This window comes from Montipora capricornis, chromosome 6, assembly GCF_036669925.1.
Source record: "Montipora capricornis isolate CH-2021 chromosome 6, ASM3666992v2, whole genome shotgun sequence".
Classification (NCBI taxonomy): Eukaryota; Metazoa; Cnidaria; class Anthozoa; order Scleractinia; family Acroporidae; genus Montipora; species Montipora capricornis.
In genome coordinates, this window is record NC_090888.1 from 60245285 (window position 1) to 60256858 (window position 11574).

At 36.4% G+C, this 11574-nt stretch overlaps 2 protein-coding genes across 2 annotated transcripts in view; both read right to left on the reverse strand.

The window, feature by feature from the left end:
• Positions 1–368: 368 nt before the first annotated feature.
• On the reverse strand, positions 369–5155 carry LOC138052746 (akirin-2-like). Its single transcript, XM_068899309.1, has 4 exons — positions 4793–5155; positions 2732–2980; positions 2340–2411; positions 369–1029 (listed from the first exon to the last, which is right to left on the reverse strand). The coding sequence occupies exons 1-4, from the start codon at positions 4956–4958 to the stop codon at positions 1019–1021; spliced, it is 498 nt and encodes a 165-aa protein (XP_068755410.1). The 5' UTR covers positions 4959–5155; the 3' UTR covers positions 369–1018.
• A 2318-nt stretch (positions 5156–7473) lies between these two features.
• LOC138052741 (mitochondrial genome maintenance exonuclease 1-like) overlaps positions 7474–11574 on the reverse strand; it is a 9308-nt gene continuing 5207 nt past the window's right edge. Inside the window, exons 2-4 of the mRNA XM_068899303.1 lie at positions 10993–11334; positions 9965–10282; positions 7474–8252 (exon numbers count right to left, since the gene is read on the reverse strand). Of these exons, the coding sequence (XP_068755404.1) occupies positions 7836–8252; positions 9965–10282; positions 10993–11334 (1077 nt within the window). The 3' untranslated portion in view covers positions 7474–7835. The remainder of the gene's footprint in view (positions 8253–9964; positions 10283–10992; positions 11335–11574) is intronic.

The window sequence follows — 11574 nt, forward strand, 5'->3', positions numbered from 1 at the left end:
ACCAGCAACCATGCAAGAGAAAGGCAACATGACACAAAGGCCCTGCAAATCTCCAAAGGGCCACCCCGCAGATCACGTACTGTAAAGGGTGAAACCGCTGACTGCATTAGTTCGAGTCTAACTTAGCCTAAATATATTTAGCCACATTCCATAACATGTCAGAATGAGATCATAGCAACCAAGAAAATGGCAAACAAAAACAAGCATTTCAGAAACTAAATTATTTCAGATACAAACACTTTCTTTGAAAGGTTAAAAAAAATGTGATTTTCAACATTAATTTTTCCTACAGACTGCACTCTGATGCCAGACGATTTAATTCATTGACAGGGCATGATTCATGGGTAAAGGATCAATACAAATAATTATTGAAAGTTTCCCATTGTTGTTTAATAATAATATTCACCTTTGCCAAACAATCATTGCTAATAAAATTACATGAAATAAAATGTTAGAGATCCAGAGAAACCACACAAAAGAATGACAGTGCTTTATGCTTTAAATAAGCACTTAAAAAATTTATTCCTCCCTTGCTACTCCCTATTATTCAAAACAATATTTAAGGTACTGTAACAGACAACCTTGGTCTTTATCATATGACACTAAAACACAAGACTATGAACAAAGACATTTACAACTTGAATTAATCAGCTGCGTATATTTACAACTCTATTTACATGAAATCTTTTCCAACCAAAACATTAAGAGGATCATGAAAAATGGAAGAAAGGCTTGGGAATTTTCTAATTTAGCAGAAACTTCACTTTACTAAGATATTTAGCATCACTGGTGTGTTATTGTTACCAGTGAATGGTTGCCTGGTGTTTGTTTAACTATGTAAAAAATGATGAAGTCAATAGAATCCAACGGGAACAAGTGACAGTAGATGTCAACTGGTTTCCCAATAATGTCTTTAAATTGTCCATAACAACATTGCTCAAAAGTTTGATTAGGATTTTGAGCAAAAATACATGGAAGTTGTTGATGACACTTCACCTAAGTTGGCTACAGAACAACTTTAGGAAACATCTGAAATGGAATGAAAATGATAACATTAGTCAATTTTAAAGACCTCTATAAAGTAAGCAACATGGTATCACTTCAGGTTACAATGTAACCTCAACTGCCCCAAATCATGCTAAATCTTAGATCGGATAGTAACATTTTGCTTGATCCCCCTAAGAAAAAGATGCTTGTCATGTTAGGTGGTCATTTGTTTTACTTTGCTGTACCAAAAATGTACAGTGGATGTACAGAACCCTCAAATAGTGTCTTTCTTTGATACTCCTTACTGATTCCTTGCATGCAATAGGCCACTTGCACTAAGAGGTCACCTGACCAATGCTTCCCTTAAACAGTGAGTAATCTTGCTGTTGCCAAAAATTGACAGAACACATAAAAATTATCTTACACGCAAAATTTGAGAGGAAACGCATTTAAGGGAGATATTTTGTGGTACTTTGATTTTTCAACGAAGTAGCATGAGCCATGTTGGAGGGCATACTCTTGCCCTCCAACATGGCGGCCAAAACTACTTTTTGCTTATATCTTGTTAAATGTTTGATACTTGAGTTCAGATGTGCCATAAATGTTACCACATCATCTTTTCAACATTTTCCTTAAAGTTCAAGTGCAAAATTTGTGTCAGAAAGCGGTAATTCATAATTTAAAAAATCAAGTCTTGGTCACGTGACCAGCTATGGACTTTCTCATTTTAAGCAAATGGTGCAAGTTTGAAAAACCAAATCACTATCATTTTGTTTAAAAGATGACCCACTAATAGTGTTTCGAAGGCAAAATCATGTAACTTTCATTTTCATAAAAACGATGTCACATGACCTCTTAGTGAAAGTGGCCTATTTGGATTATCTACACACTACACTGATAAAGAGCTGAATTCTTTCGAGAATTATGGGGACAAAATCTTGCATCACTGTCCTAAAAAAAATGGACAATTCTCACAAAATGAGATACAATAATCACTTAAACTGGATTCAACTGAAATTTTAATATTTGCCTCTATATTGTAGCTTGGTTTCAAAGTTCAGGAATAATTTTTGTTTTGATAATTATTAAAAGTCACTCTTTGACAAGACTATCACCTAGGCACTTCCTTAAAAAAAAAAAAAATCTCAAAAATCTCTTCATTTGTTCCAAACAACTTGGAGGTAATGGTATTAGTTTTTCAGTTTATCTGTGATGTGTTAAAATTAGTTAGCATGTACATATAATTAATATGTATGTTACCTGATTTTGAATGATCAAATTGTGCAGCAGTAAAAGTTTGTCATGAAACTTTCAACATCTTTTAATTTCCAAAACTTTCTTGTGATACTTACAGGTTGGTGCTGTTTCTTGAAATCTTCTCTGTACCTGATCATAGTTAAACTTGACAAATGCATCATATTGTTCTACATGAAGAGATGAAAGTAGAGTGTATTTGTCATTTTTATTAACGTTCTACTATGGGCAGTGGAGTTGGATGAGGGGAAGAAACTGGGCTTAAGAGGTTTTATCATGTTTGAAATCACATAGAATTTTAGTTCCAGCAATGAGTACAAGTTGTAGCTGTACTTGTACAAAACTGTTCCAATCCAATGCTGGAATTTCTATCCACAATTCTTGGTGACATGGATCATACCCACTCCTCAGAAACAACATCTCAGCTAATATGTTGGCCATCAAGGTTGGCCAAGTTTGCAACAACTAACAGTTTATGCCAGTCACTAACCTGCAAGCTTTTCTCTCAAGACTTTGTCATATTCTTCTGTAATTTGTACTTCCCTTTCTTTGAGCATTCTCTCACAGATAAGAGTAACTTGCTTTAGAGTGAAAAGGGGTTGCTCTTTACGGGGTGGTGATGATCCAGGTGAATATGAAGAGAAAGTTGCCATTTCAGGTGAGCTAGGACAAGGTGCTCTAAGATGTCTTCGTCGCTGAAGTCTTTTCCATTCCTGACTTATACTAGCAGAAACTTGATCTAAACAAAATAAAATTGGGAAGGTAAAATAAACATCTACACTAATGCATGATACAGTACATCCCCCATGCTCCACTTCCAAAGTCCATAATGCAATGATTTGTTTTAAACATGAAAACCTATGTAGTATGATACTATAAAGAGGTCATTTCACCCTCTGCTTTCGTCTGAATTAATTCAAGCAAGACTACCCAAGATGTTGATCAACAAACAGCAACAAACAGATGGAACCCCTGAAAGATATTTCCAGTGCCTGTATGCAACCACAGTTGATTGACAAATTCATAAACATGTGCACGCGTTTTGCCTATGTGACACCACCTGATGACCTCATATTATAGCACATACCCACATCAGGTGCTTTGTTACAAAACCTTGAAATTTCAAACCAGAATTTTTTTGCATGAAAAGCACCCTATGTCAAAGATAAAAATTGACCACATCTTGCAATTCTTTACTACAGAAACTTTGAAATTACATGTATTCCTACTTTCATAGTTATTGGAGAGCACTGCATAAATTCCTTTGTATGTAATAAAATTACCACTTATTTCAATGTCGGTACTCATCATCAGAACCCATTGCTTAAAATAATATTTAACCAGGTCAAAATTCTCCATTGAACCTATAAAAGGGTGGATTATCAAAGTTAAATGAAAGAAAATGGTCTTAGAGCTTGACTGTTGTGATTAAAGCAGGACTAGATTACATGCGCAGGTTCACTATATTGAAACTTAATGTTGCTTGACTTTCAAAACTTCATTTAAAGAAAATCTGGAAGGATACACTTGATCTGGTTTGAAGGACATTACTCAATGCAGTACTGATAGGATACTAGTTCAAACAAGACTATTCTTTTGATAAAATTGGATGAAAACAATAAGTTGTTCATACATTTGTCGCTCTTATCTTATATATCACTATTCAAAGAAATGGACATGACAGCTTAGATCTTTAAATCTGCAACTTTTTTTAATAATTCCAAGACCATCTGATTTTAGGCCAAATTTGCATTTCATTGTGTTAGCAAGCAATACCAACAACTCAAAAGAAACTGCCTTTTTGCCTCACCAAGCCACGCTTTCCTTTGTCATAAAAAAACATTAACGAAATGACGCTCAAAAGCATAAATATGTGCGCCCAAAGAACAGATGTGTGACTACTCGTGATCCACAAATGCAATTCTTCGAGCAAACGGGTTTTTAAACAAAAAATATTTCGATGCGATTGCTTAGCTATTCAGTGACGAAGTTGTGCTTAACTATGTGTCAAAATTCGTAAAAGAGCTACGTATAATAATCTTGCATCGCTCTCGTAAACACTATTGAAAGGAAATGTGCAACTTATATTAATTTTAGTGTTTGCATGTATTTCTCAAAATTATAGTCGATAGTACAATTGAAGTTCATCGGTTCTAAAAAAGCTCATGTGAACAAGATAACACATTCTATACCGATTTGAAGTTGCTCCTTAAAACAATGCAGAAAGGCTGAAACAATGAACAGCTACTGTTAAATAGCGAACAGGACCGAGTGATCATGAAGAAAACAAATTATGGGCGATGGACGCTAAAGCCCTCAAGATTATACAAAACGATTAGCTTTTCGTTAATTTCAAGAACAGTTGGCCTTGAATCAGCTGCGTTCACTAAGAGAGCCCTTTAGGAGTTTAACAGCCTGATATAATGAAGTAAAATGTCGACTTCTTTTGCAAGAGATGCGTGAAAGTTACCTGTGTGAGACGAAGACGTTGTCGGCCAAGTGTTCTGTGGTAAGGAAGGAAACAAGTGCTAACAATATAATCTATAAATACCTTGCGATAATCTTGGGGCAACATCACGAAAATGAGACTCCGAAGTAACTGAAGGAGGTGGTGTGGAAGGCTTGAGTGGGATACATCTTCTTCTCTTCGGCGAAGGTTGGTGCTGAGGTGTTAAAGGATCAAACTCGTAAGACCTCTTGAGGGTCGCGCAAGCCATTGCGTTTATCTTTGATACTAGACGAAAAACTTAAAAAAATAAAGGCCTTTTACAGAAGACGAATACCCTGGCTACTCAACTGACTCTCAACGATCCTTCTAAATACACGATTAGCTAAGGATGACTCCGATTTTCTCGCAGGAACCTTTTCTTGGACTATTCCAAAGATGGCGGCGATAGCAACTAACATGAATATGAGGTGTTTTGAATCAGTCCACAATTTGACCAATCAGAGCGAAGCAAGTTAAAGGGCGAAATTAAGCCTCGTTTCTATTGTGCAAAACGAACGTTTTCATGGGGACGAGAGATCGCCATTTATTGTCTCGTCATAATTGGATATCCCAGGATTCTTCAGCCATGATTCCATAAACCTTCCGGTTCAAGAACGGACCAACGATGCAAATATTATGCAGCTGAGGTTTTCGATTGGCTTAGTTTGAAACGGTCATACTCGCAACCCAAAAGTACGTTCCCAAGTACGATTGACTTCATAGCTCCACGCGCCGAACGCGCGCGTGCGCAAAATATGATAACCCATCTGTGCGGGGCAACCATAAAACCAGGAATCCGGAATCACAGGTCATTGTTTTGCCAATACAGAGAGTAAAAACTATCCTAAACATTCATAAAAGCTAACCGTAGGCCTAATTAGGCCTAAACAAACGTTTTTAGGCCGAAGGTTAGCTTTTATGAATGTTTAGGATAGTTTTTACTCTCTGTATTGGTAAAGTAATGACCTGTGATTCCGGATTCCGGGTTTTAGGGTTGCCCATCTGTGCGACAAAATTTGGTCTGAATATATCCACCCATCCATGAGCGCTTACCATTTGAATGAAATTTTTGGTGAGAATGTTTCGATAAATGGTACTGCACGTTCTGTACTTAGACAAATAAACTGGGAATGTGCCGTATCATTTGCCAGAAATACGGGTTGTTCCGGTTGAAAAACAAATGAAACGGTCTATTTTCTCTGGCACTTGTAATTGTGGACAAATGGTACAGAAATTTCTGGGCATTCCGGTCAAAGCGAGAAAAAGGGAATACCTCGAAAGGTATTACCTTTTTTCCGAAAACATTCCACCGGGATGAACCGTTCCATTTGAATTCTCTCCGGAATTACCGGAAATTCCATTCAAATGGTAAGCGCTCCATGTATGCCAATAGGACCACGTGACCATATCGCGGGCTCAAGTAATCAATACTGGAGCGCTTACCATTTGAATGGTATTTTCGGTAATTTTAGAGAGAATTCAAATGGAACGGTTCATCTCGGTGGAATGTTTTCGGAAAAAAGGTAATACCTTTCGAGGTATTCCTTTCTTCTCGCTTTGACCGGAATGCCCGGAAATTTCTGTACATTTGTCCACAATTACAAGTGCCAGAGAAAATAGACCGTTTCATTTGTTTTTCAACCGGAGCAACCCATTTTTCTGGCAAATGATACAGCACATTCCCATTTTCTTTCTCTAAGTACAGAACGTGTAGTAACATTTGTCAAAACATTCTCACCGAAAATTTCATTCAAATGGTAAGCACTCCTTGTAAAAACTTGTGCCCAACCAACCTCGTTCCCAGGATCTCTTTGTCGATAAAGGAGACCCTGAGAGCGAGGTTGGTGCCCAACATGCATATGTTAATAAGCTTTTAGCTTCTATTGGGTATCCTCGCTACACTTTCAAAAAATATGTATATATAGATATATGTGTATATGTATGCATATATATGTATGTGTGTGTGTATGTGTATATATGTATGTGTATATGTATATATATATTGTTACTGGTTGATTTGATCATTGCAAAGTTTCGTGTGGCAAATATAAATAAATTAAAATTAAAAATATGATGGCCATCCTCGAGCTACTAGTTTACAGTGTACATCTTTGATCTTGGACATCCATGTTATGATCAATTGCCACCTGTCAAAACAAGGTATCTGCTGACCAGTATCACATGACCATATCGCAGACTCAAGTTTAGAGCTCATAGAGGTCAGCTTTTTTTTGCTTTGACTGTTGACCACGAAGTAATGGCTTTTGATATGATCGCAGGCTCAAGCCAGGTTAACTTATTTTTAAGAATAAAGAACTTGCATGCTCTGCTTTTAGGCTTGGCTTAGCCTGGATTATGTGGGGGTTAGTCACATCAAGCAGTCCAACAAACTGGAAAAGCCGCTTTTCCTGGTTTTCTTCTTTTAAGCTTTTCACCTTTTTTTGAACAAGAGAAAACCCAGTCGCTCAACTGTTTCAAGTTACAATATGCTACAGTAGGGAACATGTCCCCTAAGTTATCTTGTTCTTCAAAAATTCAAGTTATTTTGAAAAAAAACAGAGAGTCCACCAGTCAAAACCACTGCCCCCTCCAACCCCCCTCCCCCCCAATGGGGGTCATGATGCAATTAACTTCTGGCTTTCAAGTGCATCATTATGAACGATCCATCCTTATGCCAGACAGTTCAAATGTCTGAGATGCTTTGCATCTCATAATTGAGACAATCACATGAATAACTTCAGACATTTAATCCATTCGACTTTTTATTGTCTGTGCCTTAATATTTCCCAGGTTTGTAAAAAAAAGTCTAAGACGTCTTAGAAGTCTTAAACTCCTCTAGTACAAATACAGCCATGGTCATATGGAGGACAATAACAATTTTATCATTATTCATTCGATTGTCTACAATGGTTTGATTGGCAAAAACAGTTGCTTGCTTTTATTGTTACTCAAGTTAGCACCACTACAAGACAAAGCTGATGAAAAATGTTCAAGCATTATAACACCATATTAAATTTTTAATGCTTTAAAGAAGAACCTGTACAACAGTATGCAAAGTAGTAGGTTTCAGGAAAGCTGGAGTTATGATATTATTATTTCATGTAGTCTACCGTTGGGGAAATAAACTTCGGATAACTCTCTTCAATGCTGTTTTCCAAGCTCTTAATGACCAGGAACCTGAGTTACTGAAAACTTCCTGTGAAGCAGGTTGTTCTATCTTGGGAGATAGCTCACCTTTCTCAATCACATCTTCATCTTTAACAATCCTACCAATTTTCGTCACAGGCGTGCCAATGTTTGTCAAGGACTGCCCTCCCAAAGATTTTGCCACTGGTTTTGAATCAATTGTTAGATTTTGTTCCAGATAAGTGGAATCGATTACAAGTTCAGGGAACCTTTTTCTGTATTGCTGCAGTCGAATCAACCATTCTAGCCAATACGTTTCACACATTTCCTTTGGAAGATAATGAACATCAGCTGGGTCACCATTCTCATATGCAATAATTATAACCCCGTCACACACCTACAAAGGAAAAAAATCCTGATAAACTGCATCCCCTGCCCAAAGCTCCCTTTGAGGAAATCCTTTTATTGAATAAATGTGCTGATTGCGTGATAAAACATGCTTGACTCAACAACTACATTATTCAACTGACATAGATTGAAGCAACTGCAAGCAGTGTGTAGCTAGGTTCAGTTCAGTTTAAACTTTTCATAAATTAAGAAATATGTGCATTATTGTTTCTTTTTTTACATTAAATTTTTAGAGGCAAGGGAGCTAACAGATGCTTTAAAGCTTATGCAAAGGTCTTGCTGATAATAATAATAATAATAATAATAATATTATATTATTATATTATTATTATTATTATTTCCACCTTCAAAGGATGATCTTTGCTGCTCTAAAAAACTAAGGAAACTGGTCATAACCTACGACCAAGGATTCCACACAATCTCCTCTCCTTTCTCAGAATCCTTGCTGTTCCTAACACTGCAGTCTTTTGTAGGAATGCTGTCCGAAGTGTCATGCCCAGTTTCCTAACCAAGTCGCCTAACTTTCTTGTTACTCCACCTAGGGCGCCAACAATTATAGATATTACCTTTTCGAATTCCACATTCTCATAATCTCATGGCGTTTACGCTCCAGATGGCAGATGTTATACTGCATTTAAACCAAAGGAGCGAGCCATAGCCAATGGCCAAAGGTCCTTTGGGTCATTCCCTCTTGTTTGGTTTTCCAGAACCTTTCTTCGGATCCTAACGTTTTCTGCAAGAGTCCTTTCTTGAGAGCAATCCCTAGCTTCGTAAGCCATCCATCTAACCTTTTACTTACTCCTCCAAGTGCACCGACAACTATCGGTATTATTATTATTATTGCCTATCTTGGTTCCTGTCTACCTAGGAGGTTCCATAAAGTCTCCATCTATATGGGCTGGCTGCAAATAGTGGAAGCAAATATGCTCTTGGATGTCTTAGGCACATACAGCTGTAAGCCTCCACCTTCTAAACAATATATAACTTTCATTATGTCTACGAGCTCCAATCAATTTTCAATAAAACCTGCATCAGTAAATAAGGCAGCATCAAGGGGAATGTTCTCAAACTGCAGCCAGTTGTTCACAGTCCAATTGAGCCAACCCTGGATTACTGGAAAGTAACATCAATTATAATAATAATTGTAGTTTACTTTCTGATTAGAAAAATTGCTCTCCTCTAGAGAGCTAGCTATATACAAAATGTTCTTAATAGTCTATTTGTTAGCAGAGAGAAATAATTATTATATTTTTATTTATCGTGTTTTTGTGTCCTTTTAAAATACAATTTTAACAGAATTTATTGCACAATAGTTAAAATGTTTTGAATAGGATATTATATTAGGTATTATAATAATAACAATAATAATAATTATTATTATTATTATTATCATCATCATCATTATTATTTATCTTAAACTTTCATATTATTGCTGTAACTTTAGAAAGTATTAGCCTTAACCAGTTTGACTTATTAGTTGTAACACATTTTAGTCATGTGAAAGCCCTTTTTAGCAAGTATCTGAGAGTAAATAAAGATTTATGTTCATAATTTACTAAAGAAAAATGTTTCCTCAGGATTTTCAACCTGCAATTTTGACTTAGACTTCTGCTGTCCTGGATTAGCGTCAATCTGCTTTTGAGCAACTTGGCCCTGCGCTGAATTAAAACTGATGGAACAAGAGTAGTATGATAACTGTACCTGAAAGGGATAGCTTTTGTCGTAATTTACTGCACCAGCATAAGCTGCAATTTGTTGTGGATAAGAGTAACAGTCCTTGAGGTTTGTTTTATGTTTTGCAGATGTTTTCCAATCAATCACAGCAAGCAAACCCTTGTATTTGGCAATGAGGTCCAGAGTTCCCGCATACCCCAACAATGGATGAATGACACCACTCTCAACAGCAACAACATTTGTAATGTCACGCAACACATGGCCAATACTCTTCCAGTATCCAGAGTAGAGTGATGCTTCCTCCATGGACAGTGTTTTATTATTTTTGAAGTATCCCTGAACTTCCTAAAGTGAAACAAAAAGGAATTTTAATTTTTTTCTCTAGAGAAGAGAATCAAGGAATTTGGGAATTTCTGATGACCAGAATCACGGAGACTTTGACATTTGTTACTAAATTATAGTAATTATTACCATTTTGATCGTCAAAACAAAAGAGAACTGTTGAAAGGTCTCTATTTTTGAAAACTCCTCATATTTTATTGTGATAGCTGATGCAATTTCAGGGGAAGGGGGGGGGGGGGGGGCATACAGATGTTGACAATGTCTGTACACAAAACCTGAGGTTATCAGATGATAAGAACTGATTGAACTACCAACAGTCCTACAAGTACGACCAATACAGAAGTCATGTAAGTCAGAGTCTTTCTTTCTTCCTTGTAGATAGTCACAAAAATTTCTTGAGTTCTCCTCACAGATGATCCAAATGAAGGTCTGAAAAGTACATGTAGGCTACTAAAGCTTCTTTCATCCTTGAGGATCTTGGCAAGGAATTTTGAGGATCTTTTCTAAAATCTTTATTAGGATCCTTGACGATCTTTATGAAGATCTTTGAAGATCCTTAATTAATTAAAGATCCTTTGAAGATTTTCACCAGGGACTGGTTGTATGGAGGGGTTTCCTTGACATTTTCTACCCCTTGTGTAAATAGTATGGATTTTTGCTTGAAAATTTTTTTAACACAAATCACACAAGCTATCCAAGAATTCAGCACTTACATGGTGAAATTGAGTTCCTCTTCTAGAAATAGTTTTCTTTTTTTCCTTAAACTGTTCCTCTCCTAATTCAGAAATTTGAGCTTTTCTCCAGTTTGTCAATGCAAAAAATTCACTGGGTGGCTTTGTTTGACTCAAAATTGATGTTACACTTGTGAATTTCTTAAGATAAATCCGTTGCTCATTCTTTAGTGTTTTGCTTGAATAATGAATGGATAATGGCGAGACTAAGAGGGATGAAAGAGCCTCTTGATTTGTGGTCTTGTTCTTGTTCATAAATGGACAGTAAATCTCGCTTTCAGTGATGTCTGCATATGGATCTTGAACATCCTGGCTTGGGGAAGCCTAAAATTAGATAAAGAAAACGTTCAAAACTAGTATGGATAATATCTTTAAGGATGGGGTCTGGCATCAGATCTTGACACCTTCAGCCAATATAATTATTTTGGTCAAAATTTGCACACCTGAACCCTCTTCCTGGATTCAGACCCCTCTTTAATCAAAACCTTAAATTTGATTACAGGTCATTATTACAATTTCAATCCAGAAAAAAACTCATCTTTTAAGAAATATTTAAGTTTTTCT